This window comes from Leguminivora glycinivorella, chromosome 24, assembly GCF_023078275.1.
Source record: "Leguminivora glycinivorella isolate SPB_JAAS2020 chromosome 24, LegGlyc_1.1, whole genome shotgun sequence".
Classification (NCBI taxonomy): Eukaryota; Metazoa; Arthropoda; class Insecta; order Lepidoptera; family Tortricidae; genus Leguminivora; species Leguminivora glycinivorella.
The window spans coordinates 6,062,031-6,082,596 of NC_062994.1; the positions used below are offsets into that span (position 1 = coordinate 6,062,031).

General features: G+C 40.8%; 1 protein-coding gene across 1 annotated transcript in view; it reads right to left on the reverse strand.

Moving 5' to 3' along the window:
- Nucleotides 1-20,566, reverse strand: part of LOC125238665 (steroidogenic acute regulatory protein-like) — a 53,146-nt gene that overhangs the window by 12,690 nt on the left and 19,890 nt on the right. The window contains exons 8-11 of the mRNA XM_048146056.1: nt 8,917-9,072; nt 7,581-7,685; nt 6,414-6,527; nt 4,843-4,934 (exon numbers count right to left, since the gene is read on the reverse strand). Of these exons, the coding sequence (XP_048002013.1) occupies nt 4,843-4,934; nt 6,414-6,527; nt 7,581-7,685; nt 8,917-9,072 (467 nt within the window). The remainder of the gene's footprint in view (nt 1-4,842; nt 4,935-6,413; nt 6,528-7,580; nt 7,686-8,916; nt 9,073-20,566) is intronic.

Sequence of the window (20,566 nt, forward strand, 5' to 3'; positions counted from 1 at the left end):
TCCTTTGAGGTGAAAACGAGGTCAGGATTGTAGGTTCTGTCCCAACGAGCAGATTTGAAGGACCCTTTAGTTTTGTTGTCGTGGACCAAATTAGGGCTTGTGATATACGTGTTACACGCGGAACCGTAGCTACGTAGCCTTAGCACCGGCGGTGCTAAGATCCCGTACTACACGGTCACGTCAAAGATACGTATCCGTTTCTGGATTCGGCTACGTTCCCGCGAATCTCGGCTTCGGCTCCGCTCCGCTCGGTTGTTGAAAGAGAGCTTGTAAGTGTCGAACGGACCCTTCGCATTATGTGTTATACTCGTGGTCTTTGCATTGATTTGATTCCAGATGTTTTTTAAGTAATTACATATTGGTATTATTCTGTTCTCTGATAACCAGACATTATGAGTTTGTACAAAACAAACCAGAGGTGGTATTGGTGGGATTTTTGAATCTCACCGGTGCCTTGTTTTGTATGCAGCCGATGACTATTTAGTACGAAATAAGCCACCTGATGAGAATCAAAAATCGCACCTCAGGTAGGTACTAGGTACCTACTTGGGGATGTCGATGAATATGAAAGTCCATCCAAATAAATATATTAATATCTCTAATTAATATTAATCCCTAGTAAGAAATGCTACAGGTAGACCAATTCAACAATTTAAAAGTATTTTAAGTGAAATAATAATATACACCGTTGTTCATAAATATTATTACTGGCTGGACAACCGTCTTTCGTCGGTGAAAATACTAAGAAATAGTTGCACGTGCAGATAAAGATAACAAACAATAGTTTGCGGGCCATTGATAATAAATACCTTCAAGGCTTTGGGATTTACCTGTTAAGTACCATGTGTTCCTATTGTTTGTGAAGTTAAGTGAAAGCAAAAATAACAAACTATTTGACTACTTCGGATACTACCAACTATAAGACGCTGACTGTACATGTTAGATTATTTAAAAAAAGTTGATTAATTATAGTCTGTGTCATGTGAATGAAAATTAGAATTTTACCTATTTTTTTATACGTTGATTATACGCGAATTCTTTTGATACACATCTTTTACAATTTGTACTGGTCTATTATTTTTGCCTCCAAAATAATATTTGCACGTAGAACCGATGGCCGTTGGGGTGGAAAGGTTCTCGAGTGGCGACCGCGTACCGGAAGACGAAGCGTGGGTAGGCCCCCAACAAGGTGGACTGATGACCTGGTGAAGGTCGCAGGAGTCCGCTGGATGCGGGTGGCGCAGGACAGGTCATTGTGGCAATCTTTGGGGGAGGCCTATGTCCAGCAGTGGACGTCTTTCGGCCGATATGATGATGATGATGATGATAATATTTGCATCTTATTATTTTTGATCACTCTTAAAACTTTATTTAAAATGCACAAATATGGAAACTGAAATTAAAAACTCGCCCCTTGCATTACATTCGGGGGTCTTAGTGACACGCATAAAATCTACACTAAACGTCACGGTCACGACTGGATCCGATCTACGTATAAATAAGATACGTATCTCCGTGTACACGTAGCTACGTATCTTAATTACACGTAGCCGAATCACACGGAGCAAACGGAGCGGATCTCCGTTGCCGAGTAACACGGCAACGGAGATTCGGCTACGGGTACACGAAACACGGTCACGACCAGGAGCTCTAGACCAAATAAACATTAGTTTTGTCTACCCACTCCATGATATCCCTGCCGTTTTCATCAATCTCTCTATATCCCCAGGCGGTATGATGACTGTTAAAGTCGCCCATATATGCAGAAGGGTGTTGCAGCTCTGGTAGGGCGGGCTTTGGCCACCGACTTTTTGGTGGTTTGTAAATATTACATATCTTTATTTCGCCTATCTCAATAACAGTCGTGGCAATGTTCTCGTGGTCCGTGCCATTTGATATAACCGTTGTGGACTGTGCAATAGAGTGGTGTACGTATGTTGCCGTACCATATTTAGCGTGGTACGTAGCTGCTACCAGATTGTACCCAGCGAGGTGCCCCCTGCGAGTAAGTTGTATTGTATCTGCAGTGTGAGTCTCCTGTAGCAATACTACGTCAATGTCCAAGTTATTAATAATCTTAGATAAACAATCAGACTTAGATTGGCTTATGCCTTCTATGTTAAGTTGGCAGATGCGGACTGATGGTCCAACATCTCTTGTCAGAGGGCTTTTTGTTGCCGTTCTTTTCGCATTGTTGATATTCGCATTATTGTCTGATTATGTCACGGTACTTGTTGAGACTGATAATTTGATCTCTTCTTGTGATAAATATTGAAACAATTGCAAATAAAGTTGGTTTTTCGAAGATGGTAATTTTTATTTTTAATCAAAGTAACCCCAAAATAGCGTTAAAGAGTTGTAATATTTGACTCTGCGAACCGTTTTTTATCTTTTCTTGAGATAAAATACTTTTGTAAGGGATTACATTCGATTACCATTAAAAAAATACATAGGGTATCAAAGTAACCCCAATGTCAGTTTAAGTTTGATAACATCGTTTTTTTTGCGTACATTATTTTGTTACCTTTCTATATTTTTAGCAGGAAAAGACTAAAAAAGTTGATGGTCCCATTTTTTTCTTTCTTTGTTACGTTACATTGACCAATTATGGAATTTATAGCTCTCTAACTTCTACATTTAATGGGTAAAAATACCCATTAAATGTAGAAGCTAGAGAAGTTTAAATTCCCAAATTGGTCAATGTAACCCCAGTTTACGGCAAACACCGTGAACCTTTTCTAATAATTCTCTTTTTATTTGAAAGAAAAATCGTTACGATACTAAAATATGCAATCTGAGATAAAAAAATGCTTTTCATATAGTTACAAACTTAGTTCAGAATTTTTTTCTGTAAAACTTTTATAAATTGTTCTACCTATCAAGTTCAAAATAATTTTCCTAGAAAGTCTTAATAAAGTTCTGCTTTTGAGATTTTTTCATATTTGAGAAAACAGCCCTTATTGCCTGAAATAGGTACGGCGACATTGATATTTGCTTTTTCGTATTTTGATGGTATTTTGACTGCACTGTTGTATTTTTTGCCATGCTAATTTGAACCTTATCTCTGAGCGATGTTTTTTAATTTTCAGTCACGTCACAGATGTTTATGACATAACATCTAGGTATTTAGCCATTTAAAAGAAACTACAAGTGGCTTTACAGACGTGGCGACTGCAACTGGTACAGGGCCTAAGCCATAATTTAAAATTATATTGTGATTTTATATGTATTTGTGTTTTATTTAATGCTAAGTATGAGTTTCAACATTTTCAACTCAAGAAACTGAAATTAAGAGAAGAGACTAGGAAATTGGGTAAGATCAAGAGTCTGATGCAGATAGCGATGGCGGTATTGGATATGATAAGATTATGCGTCGATATTCCCTGTCTTCCTTTGGGTCTCTGACTTGACTGCTGCTAGCTGTACTCTATTCATTAGGTTTTTATTTTATACACATGCTTTATTAAAAAACGAAGCTAAAACGACCAAAAAGAATAAAGAAAATATCTGATAGTCTTTAATACAACCCGCATATACGTAATGCACAGCTCAGGCCTCTGAAGACCTGCAGGGCAATCATGGTCGCGCGATAAATGATAAAACATCGGACCGTCCCTATCGCACTTACAAATAAAGCGATAGGGCTGATGTTTTATCATTTAGCACGCGACCATAATTGTTTGCCTGGAGGTATCGGCCTTCACACACGTCTTTGAAAAATGTTTGCGGGGATAGGCAGGCTGACGATTTTTAATCTAAGTATAGAAAAGTAACGCAAAATGAAGTGCAAAGTAATTTGAAATACACCTAGGTAAACAATCAACTGAGTAAGGAACGTTATCTACATATTTAGGTAAATTAAAGTCACATGAGACATGGACAGAGAAGGAAAGCTAGATGACGCGTATTTTTTCTCTGTCTTCTTGTATGCTACCTTTTTTACAGTTTTAATTTCTCAAAGGAGGTCAGTAGTTGACTACAAACTCAAAATAACACTCTTGAAAAAAATTAAGGGTCACTGACCTTTCACAGTAAATTGAGGTAGTGTGAGTGAAGGGTGTTTGTGTGTGTAATGGGGTAATTTGACAGATTCTGAAAATTCTCCCTGCTCTACCCCCTCTTAATGGAAATAGGTTCACTATGTCGGGGTTTTTTCAAAAGTAAAATTTTGTGGTTAGGTTATTTCTATAAGAATTCAAAACTCGAATATAGTTTGTAGGTACTTCTACAAGTACGCCGGGACCATTCTTATTTAGTTTTTTTTTTATTAGCCTAAATGGTCTCCCACAGCTGGGCAAAGGCCTCTTCCTTTCTCCAGTCCTCACGGTTTGATGCCCGCTCTTGCCAGTCGCTGCAAAATACGTCGAGGTCGTCCCGCCATCTCTTCTTTGGTCGTCCTCTGCCCCGGCTAATTTGCGGTAACCACTCAGTCGTCACTTTGGCCCATCGTTCCGTGTGCATCCGGCAAACATGCCCTGCCCAATCCCACTTAAGCTTGGCTGTCTTCTAGCTTGGCATCTATTATACCAGTTTTGGAGCGCAGTTCGGTGTTTCTAAGTCGATCGGTTCTACGAACTCCAAGTATGCTGCGCTCCGTTGCATGTCGGCAAATCTTTTCGGCTTCCGTTAACGACCAAGTCTGGGCGCCGTAGATTAGGATAGGCAGGATACACATCATGTCGACGAGTTTGCGCTTTAGCGACAGTGGAAGGTTACCCTTCATTAGCGCCTTCATGGACCAGAAGCTCTTATTTAGTTATGCACACATTTTTGGCAAATTTTGTAAGATTTTTGCCGTTAGTTACTAAAATGGCAGATCAGTTATGGTCTAAAAATATTTACCTGACGAATTCCTTGTTGGGGGGATATCCGGGCACTGTGACACTGACTCCGCTGCTGATATAACTGTAGGGGTCCGATTCTACCACCATACCCTGCAACAAAAAACAAATTGTTATACAGTGTGTAAATTAAATACGGGCGAATCTCTTAAGGGGCATGCCTGCGCCAATGACGTTATGATAGTTTCTAAAGCCTATCATATTAACAGCATCGTCTTTAAGCAAAATATTATCTCATAATTACTTCACAGCTCATTGTTTCTGTAATATTTTGGCATCAAAGTTGAACAATTTTAGGGCCAAAAACTAGTTTTCAAGCCATAACTTTTGTTTTAATTAGTTTAAAATTAAAATCTCTCTTGAATTTTTAGAAACGTAAAAGGTAAATCCCAACATACCGATTTCATGAATGTAAAGCCCTTCACGAAAAGTTTTTTTTGACCATGTTTAAAAAAATCATAAAAAAAGAAGTATAATTTTTTTTTTTCAAAATATGGCTCTTACGAATAGAGATAAAAGATTGAAGAACCGATAGCCGTTTGTCTTATAATTCTATCTGTAGCGCAAATTTAGGAGTTTCAACTCAAAACTTGTCAAAAATCGATGAAGACCGTGTAGAGCCCCTTAACGGATCCACGAGATTAAAACTTTTGAACCTCAGTTTTGACAATTTGGCCCCGATTCTTAACTTGATATGTTTTCAAATTGTCAATAAGCGCCATCTAGTCGAGAGTCAACCAAAGGTGTAGAGCCATCTAGGCGAGCGTAAATTTTTCTTGATGATTCTGAGGTACGTTTTTTTTCTTAGACTGCATTTGTTTATAGAACGATAAAAAAATGTGTCCCAAATATTCCAAACAAAATTCGAGTTTCCAATACGTCACGCTCGCAGTAAGTTCACACTAAAATCGTGACGTAAAGGTAAAAAATGAGGACTCATTTTTTTATGGTCAGGATCGAATAAGTTCGTGATTCTGAGAAAAATGCGCCCAAACAAGTCCAGATCTGGTGAAATTCGATATTCGGGTTTTTTTTTTGAAAAACACCTACTTTCTAACTTGGCTGGCGCGATAACCCAAAATGATTTTTGGCCTCCAACACGAGAGCACGCCATTTTGCGCGGTCTTGAGCGGTATCGCGCCAGCTTTCGCCGACGCCGAGCTCATGGAGGTCTACCTCCACTCTATCCATCATCCATCCTCCACTTATCCCGGCATTTGCCACGGCTCATGGGAGCCTGGGGTCCGCTTTGACAACTAATCCCAAAATTTGGCATAGGCACTAATTTTTACGAAAGCGACTGCCTAGGCCTTATTGGAATCAGTCCGGTTTCCTCACGATGTTTTCCTTCACCGAAAAGCGACTGGCAAATATAAAATGACATTTCGCACATAAAATCCGAAAAACTCATTGGTGCGAGCCGGGGTTCGAACCCGCGACCTCCGGATTGAAAGTCGCACGCTCTTACCGCTAGGCCACCTCCACTCTATCCACCCAAGGATATTTTGGATGATCAGCAGCCTAACTATACCCGATTCAATAAAATCTGTGTAAATGATAGTAAAAAGGTACCTGTTTGTTGAGCGGTGCGCAACGCCTAAGTATAACAAAATCGCGAGGCGCTATGATCCCTTTGCCGCCGCCTGCTGTCACTTGGTACGACAGATCTATTCCTGATCCGATCTCCTGAAATATTGGAAAATTAGAAGTTAGTAAGGTCTTCTAAATATATAATAATATCAAATGTAAATCTTAAAGAATCATGCGTCACTTTGCAAAGATTACTTAGATAATCCGCGCATAGATAACAGTCAATAGTCTGTTCATTAAAGTCCATAAAAAGTAAGGTGTATCGTTTTTAGAACTGCTACTAACAGACTAAACTAACCAACTAGTATTCTAGTTGGTTTTAAAAGGCGACGCACCAGAAACTTGTAAAAAAAAAACATTATGTAGGAGGTAGGGCATAGCGAATGATATTCCGCTTCGTGTGGCAGGGCACAGCACAGCGGATATCGTCTCGCTCGAATCTACGAGGAAGTACCTCCGCCTTATAGAAGACCGCAGCCAAATAGCACTAGACCCTACTCATAGTGTTGTGTTCCTGCCGGTGAGTAAGGCTGCCAGAGCTCAACGAGGGGTGTGCTCGTGACGGGGGGATCTACGGAACTAATTTGTTCCGTCTATAGTCTTTTGAGTCGTCGGCAACCCGAACCCTCCTTGGAACTTGTACACTCCCTTTTGCTGTGTTAAGTACACAGCAAAAAAGAGTGTACAAGCTTCTAATGGGTTGGCATTGTTGGCAATGCGCATGTGACACTCCTTGAGTTGCAGACGTTCATAGGTTACCGTGACCGCTTTCTATCAGGCGGACCGTATGCTTGTTTGCCACCGACGTAGTATAAACAAAAATATTTTCAAGATTAGGTTTGTGATTACAATTAGTCGAAACATAATTTTGCATCCACAGGGCTTGTTTTAAGGGCCATTTATGCTGTATAATGTTAGTATTTGGTATGGTAGAATCATAATAAGATTTTGTTTTATTTATTAGACTTCGACGAAAACGAAACTAAAGCAAGTGAATGTTGAGATGACGGACGATAGAGAGAGGACATGCTGCGCCGACCCCAAGTGACTCGCATAAGGAAAGGCGAATGATTAGACTTCGGCGAAATGATCTGGAAGTATGTCTTATATATAAGAATATGGCTGTTAAAGGGTTAACTGGTTATTTACCTTGATGAGGTCACTCCGGAGTATGGTGGGGTTCCACTCCGGTAGTTTGGTGACGTTCTCCTTGAACTCTCTGAACAAGAACTCCGCAGGGCAGTCCACTAGGCCCTACAACGTTCATACATTTTAAAAGTTGTAAGACAAATTATACATGAAGCCGAAATTTTTGAAGCGACTTCGGGGTTTGATACTGTTAACCGAATGAAGACTTGGTACAGTCGACTACAAGATATGTATACACTTTTTCACCTTATTACAATGCAATAAGGTGAAAAAATGGATACATATCTTTGTAGTCGACTGTACAACACTAGCCCATGTGTCCAACCCTAGCTGTTGACAGTGTGGGAAATGGAGAGATGGCTTGCGCACGTAATAATGGCGTCGGTAGCGTGTCTACGCCGATTCTTGTGTTAAATACGGTTCATACATACATACATACAATCACGCCTGTATCCCATAAAGGGGTAGGCAGAACACATGAAACTACTAAAGCTTCAGTGCCACTCTTGGCAAATAAGGGGTTGAAAGAAAACCAAACTGTGACATTGCAGTGACAGGTTGCCAGCCTCTCGCCTACACCACAATTTAACCCATATCCCATAGTCGCCTTCTACGACACCCACGGGAAGAAAGGGGGTGGTGAAATTCTTAACCCGTCACCACACAGTAAAATACGGTTCAGTGATCAAATTATCTTAATGAATACTACTACGGTTAATCAGCGAATAACGAATAGACATACACTGGTACAGCCATTTTCTCAGTAGAAAGGAGCAAATTTCAAAAAAAGCGCAAACCTTTAACTTCCCATAGAAAATTGGAATTTCGAGCAATGGTTTACTGACAAAATGGATGTGTTTGAGTACTTATGTTTGTATTATTAAATTAAAACGGGACTTAATCGCGTAAAACTTACGTTTTATATTTAACCCGACGTTTCGGACATGACATTACGTCCGTGGTCACGGGTAGACTGGCTGGGAGTTGTATCAACATCTTCTAGCTGTACGAGTTTTTCGAACTACCCGCACTTGATTGTCATCAGTCACTTTTACGCTAGGGTTGCCACTCTGCCTACATACAACACTCACGACATCCGATGGTATGAGACGGGAAGTTTTCTCACGTTTACACTTGCTAATCACTGGATTCCACGAAGATGAAATCCCTTGCCCTTCATTTTGATTGAAATTACGATGTTTCCTGATTTCGAAACGTCGGGTTAAATATAAAACGTAAGTTTTACGCGATTAAGTCCCGTTTTAATTTAATAATATGAGTGAAGATTGTGTTAGTTTAAATCAATATACTTATGTTTGCTTTACATTATACTTACAGTGAACCGGTAGACCTTGCCAAAGTTCTCAGTGTGTCTCGTTTCCACTATGTCTCCCTTGGCTACGCCGCGCTTCTCAAACTTCCAGTTAGGTAGTGTTATCACTTTGTACGCTTGTTGCATACTCTCTTCGGCCATACGTTTGTATTCATCTATCTGTTGACAATATTATTAATTTTATTTATTTAGTAATAGCAAAGACCTATATAACTTCGTATAGACAGATAAAGTCTAAGAAAAAAACGTACCCCAAAACCATACAGAAAAAGGTACGGTGAGCTAGATGGCGATACACCTTTGGGGTACGCTCGGCTAGATGGCGCTAATATTAATATTTGACATTTTAAAACATATCAAGCTCAGAATATGGGCCAAATTATCGAAACTGAGGTTCAAAAGTTTTAAGCCTGTGTCGAGAGATGGCAGTCTATGCACTGTGATTACACATTTTACTTTGACAGTAACTCTCTTTAATACTCGATCCTCTTTGGTAATAGGGAAACAAACAGCGGAAATTACACATAAAAAGTAACACAGTAAAGATATTGCATTAGCCAATACAGTTTCCACTTACACTACCGTCAAAAAGTTTAAGACCAAACACAATGTTCAGTGTCATTGTTATAAACCCTTCTAAAAATCATCAAACTAAATTTGTAATCAATAGAAAACAACGTAATCTTATTATATTGATCGGCAACCCATTTGTTCTGCAAGAAGACAACGATCCCAAACACTCAGCAAAGATCTGTAGAAGCTAATACACACTACACAGCTAATAAAGAACGCCAAGGTGTGTTAAAAAATATGATTTTGCCACCGCAATCCCCAGACCTTAACCCGATCGAACTTTTATGGGATGAACTCGACCGTAGAGTCCGAAGACAATGTCCGAAACCTGCAACAGCTCTATGGGAGATACTGCAATACGAGTGGAAATTCATTAGCCAAGAAACGCTACACAAACTTATAGCAAGAATGCCAAGAATCTGCTCGGAAGTGAAAAAGCGTCGAGGAGGAATTTTCGATGAGAAAAACGTTTAGCTTTTATTTCTTATTATGATCCCTTTTTAAAAATTGTTATACGCTTTATTTTGTCGGTTGTAGGTACTGAAAAGTAATATTCTCATAGGAACTTCATGAAATGTTGATTACGAGTATTTGCATATATCGTGTTTGGTCTTAAACTTTTTGACGGTAGTGTATATATAGATAATAACATTTCGGTTGCTCAGAAAAGACACAAGAAATTAAGTTATGCATAATACGATATGTATAATACTATATTAATGTAAATACTACATTCAACACTTCTGGTGTTTCAGGTGTCCATGGGCGGCAGTGATCGCTTACCATCAGGCTATCTGCTCGTTTGCCTCCTGTCCCATAAAAAACTAACCTAACCGCAAAATTAAAATTTTGAAAAAACCGCCGACATAGTGGACTGATTTTCATGAAACATAACTAAGAACACTCCCGACTAATTCAGCTTTCAAACAAAAAAACTAAATCTAAATCGCTTCATCCGTTCAGGAGCTACGATGCCTCATACAGACACACACACACACATACAAACAAACAGAGAGACAGACAGACATATTATAACCCCGTCGTTTTACGTCGTATATTACAACACCCCGTCGTTTTTAAGTCGGGGTTAAAAATAGGATGTCAAAGGCAAAAATCAAAGATGGCACCTTTAAGACGTAGGATATCGGTCCTACATCCGATATCGGATCGGATAATGTGAAAACGCACTAAGGACAACGTTATAAAAACTAAAACTTACTGTCAACCACTCCGCCTTAAATTCTTCATCAGGCGCTCTATTAAATAATATCTTCATCCAATTCGCAATAGAAAATCCAAATTTATTAGATTTCTCCAATTTCTGCTCAAATTCTTCCACAGTCTCAACTTTTTGTAGCTCTTCAATAATGGCTTTTTCATCAACATTATCAACAGCTGACGAGGAGGACGCCATCTTGGATTCGCGCGCTTCGCGTTTTTATTAACACGCTTTTATTAGGTCGTCGTGTATGTAACTATGTATGTAATGGAATCTAAGGAAGCTAATTTAACCATCTTCCAGGAGTCGTAGCGTAATGAAAATTGGCAGCTATATGTAGTTCCGATGACAATACAATAATATGGTACTGTTGAGCTGATCTGATGATGGAGTCGGAAGATATGAACTGGAACTACATGATGGAACATCGTATCATAGCCGTTTTTGGGTTTCTTAGAAAAGTCTTGTAATGAACTTTGACTACAATTAGGTTTCAAGGTCTGATGATGAAGCCGAAAGATATGAACTGGAACTACATGATGGAACATCGTATCATAGCTGTTTTTGGGCTTCTTAGGAAAGTCTTGTAATGAACTTTGACTACAATTAGGTTTCAAGGTCTGATGATGGAGCCGGAAGATATGAGCTGGAACTACATGATGGAACATCGTATCATAGCTGTTTTTGGGCTTCTTAGAAAAGTCTTGTAATGAACTTTGACTACGATTAGGTTTCAAGGTCTGATGATGGAGCCGGAAGATATGAACTGGAACTACATGATGGAACATCGTCTCCTAGCTGTTTTTGGGCTTCTTAGAAAAGTCTTGTAATGAACTTTGACTACGATTAGGTTTCAAGGTCTGATGATGGAGCCGGAAGATATGAACTGGAACTACATGATGGAACATCGTATCATAGCTGTTTTTGGGCTTCTTAGAAAAGTCTTGTAATGAACTTTGACTACGATTAGGTTTCAAGGTCTGATGATGGAGCCGGAAGATATGAACTGGAACTACATGATGGAACATCGTATCATAGCTGTTTTTGGGCTTCTTAGAAAAGTCTTGTAATGAACTATGACTACGATTAGGTTTCAAGGCCTGATGATGGTGCCGGAAGATAAGAACAGAAAAGGGGGGGGGGAGGCTCGAGGGGGAAGCATGAAAGAAAGATCAAACGTAGTATTTAGAATAAGTTGGGTTAGCGTTTTCTTGTGACCTTTAAGAGCAAACAAAGGGGGGCTCGGGGGGCGAAGCCCCCCGCATGAAAGAAAGATCAACGTAGTATTTAAGATAAGTTGGGTTAGCGTTTTCTTGTGACCTTTAAGAGCAAACAAAGGGGGGCTCGGGGGGCGAAGCCCCCCGCATAAAAGAAAGATAAACGTTGTATTTTAAATAAGTTAGGTTAGGGTTTTCTTGTTACCCTTAAGAGTAGGGTTTGCAATCCGGATATTCGAATATCCGAATTATTCGAATATCCGCCAATATTTTTATCCGAAAATATTCGAATAATCCAAGTGAAATTATCCGGATAAACGGATAATTTCTATAAACATTATTTTTTATTTATAAGTAATATATTTAATAGATAGACGTTACTGAAACCAATTTCGATCAATTCTTAATACGGACAATGTTATTGCTAACAAGTTAACACCTATTTATCTTCAAAATCAAACTAATATTTACAAAACAAAGAAAGCATTCGTGGACAAGAAGTAAGCAAAATGCCTCACCCCACGCACTCAGTTCTTATCAAATATTCTATTAATTGGATGATTCCGTAGTTTTTCGTATTTTTCTCAAAAACTACTGAACCTATCAAGTTGAAAATAATTTTCCTAGAAAGTCTTTATAAAGTTCTACTTTTGTGATTTTTTTCATATTTTTTAAACATACGGTTCAAGAGTTAGAGGGGGGGGAACGCACTTTTTTTTTCTTTAGGAGCGATTATTTCCGAAAATACTAATATTATCAAAAAACCATCTTAGTAAACCCTTATTCATTTTTAAATACCTATCCAACAATATATCACACGTTGGGGTTGGAACGAAAAAAAAAAAAACAGAAAAACGTTCAAGTATTATTTTTTAATATGAAAATGAAAATGAAATATTTATTTTTTTCAAGTAGGCATATTACAATGCGCATATGAACGTCAAATAAAGCTACGCCGGCTCTAACCCTACGCCTCAGCCTCGAGAAGATTTCAGTCCCCCCTCAGTTGGGAAACGAAAACGTTACCCCAACCTACTTACATTACTACTAATAGCTAACGTGAAGTTATCTGTAAAACCGTACTTATTAATAAGGGAGATTTATACCTAAATTTCCTGGTCCCTTGTTTTTTTGAAATTGAAATTTAGCGCCTCACTCCGAATTTAGCTGTTATCAGTTCCATGGCAATTAAGTACGCCAGAATTCCCTCCACTTCACTAAGAAATATAAGGCATTTTCCTTTTAAGTCCTTAGTTACATGCATACAGAAAAATCGGTCTAATTACTACTTTTACTTTGAAATCTTAGTCGATCTACTGCTCAGCTTGGAAACTATAACCCATAAAATCGCTGCCGAGCAATTTGAGGCGTTTTGGATTTGAATATTTAAATAAGTTCGCCTTTGTACCTCCTCCTTCTTCATTCTTTTAAATTTTATGTCTTGTATATTTTATGTTGGTGGTCCAATAAAGAATTTACTTACTCACTTATTTATCACCTCTCCCCTTCCATTGGTACTTTGGTACCAGCCACTGTGCAACTAAGGTCTAAAATGATCCACACCTGGACTGGATAGGAAGTGTTTTCGACTAATTGGTCTTCTCTTTTTTTGGTTATTCTGTTTTGAACGAGTACCTATAAGTATCTTTCCTCATTCCTGTTCTAAGACCCTAACTAGGACGCTTTTGTTTAGAGCCTACGAAAAGAGTTTTCAACTTTTTATATTAAGTATCCGATCCGGACCAAGATGGCATCTGGTACGGGCGTAAGCATTTATGCAAATGACTAGTATCAGCATGGGCAATTACTACAGTGGTAGTATCAGCATGGGTCAATTATGCCACTGTCTTTCGAGCCGAGACATACGCAATAATTACCTGTGTACATAAGAATATAGTTAAACAAACCCAAGAAAAGAATATCTATATACTCAGCGACAGTCAGGCGGCACTCAAAGCCTTCACATCGCCCAGAGTTGACTCTAGACTGGTATTAAACGGCATCCAAGCTCTTAACAAGCTTGGAAGGCAAAACAAGCTGCAACTGGTATAGATACCGGGACACGAAGGCTTCATTGGCAATGAAAATGCTGATGAACTTGCCAAGGCCAGGTCTGAAGACAACGTCACAAGGAACCTTTAAAACGGCTATGAAATACCATACAAAGGCTAATCACCAACAAGAGTAGGATGCCCTGGTAGGTCTGAAGCATTCAAAGCTCTTTATGCGGAGGGTAGAATCTGGATGGAGCAAAAAGCTAGGAAAGCTAGGCAAAAGACAACTCCAAATTATAACGGGGGTGTTCACAGGCCATTACGGGATCAAAGGAATTTTGGCCAAGATGGGACACGCTGACTACACAGATTGTCGCATGTGCGGCGAAGAGGAAGAGACCGTCAGACATCTAATGTGTGAATGTCACGCCCTCGCCAGACAAAGAATGAAGAACTTTGAAGCAGGCTACCTAGTATCAAAGGACATCAGAGAGCTACCCATGAGCCTCATCATCCGATACGTGGAGATAGTCGAGAAGCTCCTGAATAGCTGAAGGATCTTACAATCGAAGGGGGTAATTGCACAAAAGATCCCGATGGGTCGAAGTGTATCCGTACGGGCCCCCGTAGATTTAAGATAAGATGAGTATCCGATCCGATCGAGCGAAGGACCGACTCCTATACATTCTCGAAATCTTTGATTTCTGCCTTTGACATCCTTCCTATATCCGATATCGGATCGGATAATATGACAACGCTGTATGGCCCTATAACCATCATCATGTCCAATGATGTTGTCTCACGTTCCACTCTACACAAGCCATCCTTTCTACCATCCATTTCCAAGGTAAAGGTGTTGTCAGAAAAACTTCTCGTTATACCTAACACCTAACTTATCACTACTACTAACTGTCTTATATCAACAGCTCACTATCTGATTGCAAGATTCTAGTCATAAAAGTAAAGATAGAGAGCTAGGTGTGTTTTAATTTTTTACAGTTTGCTGATTTACGCAAAAAATAAATAAAAATGTAGGTAAATTTCGCATTATGGCGCTCATCTATCTCAGCCGTTATCAATTCCACGCTTATATGCACCTGTAACATTAATTTTGTTCCATTTAATAAATTATCCGAAATTATCCGAATTATTCGAATATTCGAATAATAAAAATTGTATTATCCGAATTATTCGAATATTAAAAATCCGTCGGATAATGCAAACTCTATTGCTTGTTACCCTTAAGAGTAACGAAAAGGGGGCTCGGGGGGCGAAGCCCCCCGCATAAAAGAAAGATTGACGTAGTATTTAAAATTAGTTGGGTTAGCGTTTTCTTGTGACCTTTAAGAGCAAACAAAGGAGGGCTCGGGGGGCGAAGCCCCCCGCATAAAAGAAAGATCAACGTTGTATTTAAAATAAGTTGGTTTAGGGTTTTCTTGTGACCCTTAAGAGTAAGGAAAAGGGAGGCTCGGGGGCGAAGCCCCCCGCATAAAAGAAAGATCAACGTAGTATTTAAAATAAGTTGGGTTAGGGTTTTCTTGTGACCCTTAAGAGTAAACAAAGGGGGCTCGGGGGCGAAGCCCCCGCATGAAAGAAAGATCAACGTAGTATTTAAGATAAGTTGGGTTAGCGTTTTCTTGTGACCTTTAAGAGCAAACAAAGGGGGGCTCGGGGGCGAAGCCCCCGCATGAAAGAAAGATCAACGTAGTATTTAAGATAAGTTGGGTTAGCGTTTTCTTGTGACCTTTCAGAGCAAACAAAGGGGGCTCGGGGGCGAAGCCCCCGCATAAAAGAAAGATCAACGTTGTATTTAAAATAAGTTGGGTTAAGGTTTTCTTGTGACCTTTAAGAGCAAACAAAGGGGGGCTCGGGGGCGAAGCCCCCGCATGAAAGAAAGATCAACGTAGTATTTAAGATAAGTTGGGTTAGCGTTTTCTTGTGACCTTTCAGAGCAAACAAAGGGGGCTCGGGGGCGAAGCCCCCGCATAAAAGAAAGATCAACGTTGTATTTAAAATAAGTTGGGTTAAGGTTTTCTTGTGATCCTTAAGAGTAAAGAAAAGGGGGGCTCGGGGGCGAAGCCCCCGCATGAAAGAAAGATCAACGTAGTATTTAGAATAAGTTGGGTTAGCGTTTTCTTGTGACCTTTAAGAGCAAACAAAGGGGAGCTCGGGGGGCGAAGCCCCCCGCATAAAAGAAAGATCAACGTTGTATTTAAAATAAGTTGGGTTAGCGTTTTCTTGTGACCTTTAAGAGCAAACAAAGGGGGGCTCGGGGGGCGTAGCCCCCTGCATGAAAGAAAGATCAACGTTGTATTTAAAATAAGTTGGGTTAGGGTTTTGCTTGTTACCCTTAAGAGTAACGAAAAGGGGGGCTCGGGGGGCGAAGCCCCCCGCATAAAAGAAAGATTGACGTAGTATTTAAAATTAGTTGGGTTAGCGTTTTCTTGTGACCTTTAAGAGCAAACAAAGGGGAGCTTGGGGGGCGAAGCCCCCCGCATGAAAGAAAGATCAACGTAGTATTTAAGATAAGTTGGGTTAACGTTTTCTTGTGACCTTTAAAAGCAAACAAAGGGGGCTCGGGGGCGAAGCCCCCACATAAAAGAAAGATAAACGTTGTATTTTAAATAAGTCGGGTTAGGGTTTTCTTGTTACCCTTAAGAGTAACGAAAAGGGGGCTCGGGGGCGAAGCCCCCGCATAAAAGAAAGATTGACGTAGTATTTAAAATAAGTTGGGTTAGCGTTTTCTTGTGACCTTTAAGAGCAAACAAAGGGGGGGCTCGGGGGCGAAGCCCCCGCATAAAAGAAAGATCAACATTGTATTTAAAATAAGTTGGTTTAGGGTTTTCTTGTGACCCTTAAGAGTAACGAAAAGGGGGGCTCGGGGGGCGAAGCCCCCCCGCATGAAAGAAAGATCAACGTAGTATTTAAGATAAGTTGGGTTAACGTTTTCTTGTGACCTTTAAAAGCAAACAAAGGGGGGCTCGGGGGGCGAAGCCCCCCACATAAAAGAAAGATAAACGTTGTATTTTAAATAAGTCGGGTTAGGGTTTTCTTGTTACCCTTAAGAGTAACGAAAAGGGGGCTCGGGGGCGAAGCCCCCGCATAAAAGAAAGATTGACGTAGTATTTAAAATAAGTTGGGTTAGCGTTTTCTTGTGACCTTTAAGAGCAAACAAAGGGGGGCTCGGGGGGCGAAGCCCCCCGCATGAAAGAAAGATCAACGTTGTATTTAAAATAAGTTGGGTTAGGGTTTTGCTTGTTACCCTTAAGAGTAACGAAAAGGGGGGCTCGGGAGGCGAAGCCCCCCGCATAAAAGAAAGATTGACGTAGTATTTAAAATTAGTTGGGTTAGCGTTTTCTTGTGACCTTTAAGAGCAAACAAAGGGGGGCTCGGGGGGCGAAGCCCCCCGCATAAAAGAAAGATCAACGTTGTATTTAAAATAAGTTGGTTTAGGGTTTTCTTGTGACCCTTAAGAGTAACGAAAAGGGGGACTCGGGGGGCGAAGCCCCCCGCATAAAATAAAGATCAACGTAGTGTTTAAAATAAGTTGGGTTAGGGTTTTCTTGTGACCCTTAAGAGTAAACAAAGGGGGCTCGGGGGGCGAAGCCCCCCGCATGAAAGAAAGATCAACGTAGTATTTAAGATAAGTTGGGTTAGCGTTTTCTTGTGACCTTTAAGAGCAAACAAAGGGGGGCTCGGGGGGCGAAGCCCCCCGCATGAAAGAAAGATCAACGTAGTATTTAAGATAAGTTGGGTTAGCGTTTTCTTGTGACCTTTCAGAGCAAACAAAGGGGGCTCGGGGGGCGAAGCCCCCGCATAAAAGAAAGATCAACGTTGTATTTAAAATAAGTTGGGTTAAGGTTTTCTTGTGACCTTTAAGAGCAAACAAAAGGGGGCTCGGGGGCGAAGCCCCCGCATGAAAGAAAGATCAACGTAGTATTTAAGATAAGTTGGGTTAGCGTTTTCTTGTGACCTTTCAGAGCAAACAAAGGGGGGCTCGGGGGCGAAGCCCCCGCATAAAAGAAAGATCAACGTTGTATTTAAAATAAGTTGGGTTAAGGTTTTCTTGTGATCCTTAAGAGTAAAGAAAAGGGGCTCGGGGGCGAAGCCCCCGCATGAAAGAAAGATCAACGTAGTATTTAGAATAAGTTGGGTTAGCGTTTTCTTGTGACCTTTAAGAGCAAACAAAGGGGAGCTCGGGGGCGAAGCCCCCGCATAAAAGAAAGATCAACGTTGTATTTAAAATAAGTTGGGTTAGCGTTTTCTTGTGACCTTTAAGAGCAAACAAAGGGGGCTCGGGGGCGTAGCCCCTGCATGAAAGAAAGATCAACGTTGTATTTAAAATAAGTTGGGTTAGGGTTTTGCTTGTTACCCTTAAGAGTAACGAAAAGGGGGCTCGGGGGCGAAGCCCCCGCATAAAAGAAAGATTGACGTAGTATTTAAAATTAGTTGGGTTAGCGTTTTCTTGTGACCTTTAAGAGCAAACAAAGGGGGGCTTGGGGGGCGAAGCCCCCCGCATGAAAGAAAGATCAACGTAGTATTTAAGATAAGTTGGGTTAACGTTTTCTTGTGACCTTTAAAAGCAAACAAAGGGGGGCTCGGGGGGCGAAGCCCCCCACATAAAAGAAAGATAAACGTTGTATTTTAAATAAGTCGGGTTAGGGTTTTCTTGTTACCCTTTAGAGTAACGAAAAGGGGGGCTCGGGGGGCGAAGCCCCCCGCATAAAAGAAAGATTGACGTAGTATTTAAAATAAGTTGGGTTAGCGTTTTCTTGTGACCTTTAAGAGCAAACAAAGGGGGGCTCGGGGGGCGAAGCCCCCGCATAAAAGAAAGATCAACATTGTATTTAAAATAAGTTGGTTTAGGGTTTTCTTGTGACCCTTAAGAGTAACGAAAGGGGGGCTCGGGGGCGAAGCCCCCGCATGAAAGAAAGATCAACGTAGTATTTAAGATAAGTTGGGTTAACGTTTTCTTGTGACCTTTAAAAGCAAACAAAGGGGGGCTCGGGGGCGAAGCCCCCACATAAAAGAAAGATAAACGTTGTATTTTAAATAAGTCGGGTTAGGGTTTTCTTGTTACCCTTAAGAGTAACGAAAAGGGGCTCGGGGGCGAAGCCCCCGCATAAAAGAAAGATTGACGTAGTATTTAAAATAAGTTGGGTTAGCGTTTTCTTGTGACCTTTAAGAGCAAACAAAGGGGGGCTCGGGGGGCGAAGCCCCCCGCATAAAAGAAAGATCAACATTGTATTTAAAATAAGTTGGTTTAGGTTTTTCTTGTGACCCTTAAGAGTAACGAAAAGGGGGGCTCGGGGGGCGAAGCCCCCCGCATAAAAGAAAGATCAACATAGTATTTAAAATAAGTTGGGTTAGCGTTTTCTTGTGACCTTTAACGGCCCAGCCACTACATTGGTCTAAGCGCGACAGCGGTGAGCGGCAGCCATACGTGCGAATGAAAAGTCCCATCGCTGTGTCTCGCTCCAATGTATGGCCGCCGCTCACCGCTGTCGCGCTTAGACCAATGTCGTGGCTGAGCCGTAAGAGCAAACAAAGGGGGGCTCGGGGGGCGAAGCCCCCCGCATAAAAGAAAGATAAACGTTGTATTTTAAATAAGTTGGGTTAGGGTTTTCTTGTTACCCTTAAGAGCAACGAAAAGGGGGGCTCGGGGGGCGAAGCCCCCCGCATAAAAGAAAGATTAACGTAGTATTTAAAATAAGTTGGGTTAGCGTTTTCTTGTGACCTTTAAGAGCAAACAAAGAGGGGCTCGGGGGGCAAAGCCCCCCGCATAAAAAAAAGATCAACATAGTATTTAAAATAAGTTGGGTTAGCGTTTTCTTGTGACCTTTAACGGCCCAGCCACTACATTGGTCTAAGCACGACAGCGGTGAGCGGCAGCCATACGTGCGAATGAAAAGTCCCATCGCTGTGTCTCGCTCCAATGTATGGCCGCCGCTCACCGCTGTCGCGCTTAGACCAATGTCGTGGCTGAGCCGTAAGAGCAAACAAAGGGGGCTCGGGGGCGAAGCCCCCGCATAAAAGAAAGATAAACGTTGTATTTTAAATAAGTTGGGTTAGGGTTTTCTTGTTACCCTTAAGAGTAACGAAAAGGGGGCTCGGGGGCGAAGCCCCCGCATAAAAGAAAGATTAACGTAGTATTTAAAATAAGTTGGGTTAGCGTTATCTTGTGACCTTTAAGAGCAAACAAAGGGGGCTCGGGGGCGAAGCCCCCGCATAAAAGAAAGATCAACGTTGTATTTAAAATAAGTTGGGTTAGCGTTTTCTTGTGACCTTTAAGAGCAAACAAAGGGGGGCTCGGGAGGCGAAGCCTCCCGCATAAAAGAAAGATAAACGTTGTATTTAAAATAAGTTGGGTTAGGGTTTTCTTGTTACCCTTAAGAGTAACGAAAAGGGGGGCTCGAGGGGCGAAGCCCCCCGCATAAAAGAAAGATTAACGTAGTATTTAAAATAAGTTGGGTTAGCGTTTTCTTGTGACCTTTAAGAGCAAACAAAGGGGCGCTCGGGGGGCGAAGCCCCCCGCATAAAAGAAAGATCAACGTTGTATTTAAAATAAGCTGGGTAATGGTTTTCCTGTGACCCTTAAGAGCAAATAAAGGGGGCTCGGCAAAAAAGAAATACTTAAATTTTGTTTTGAA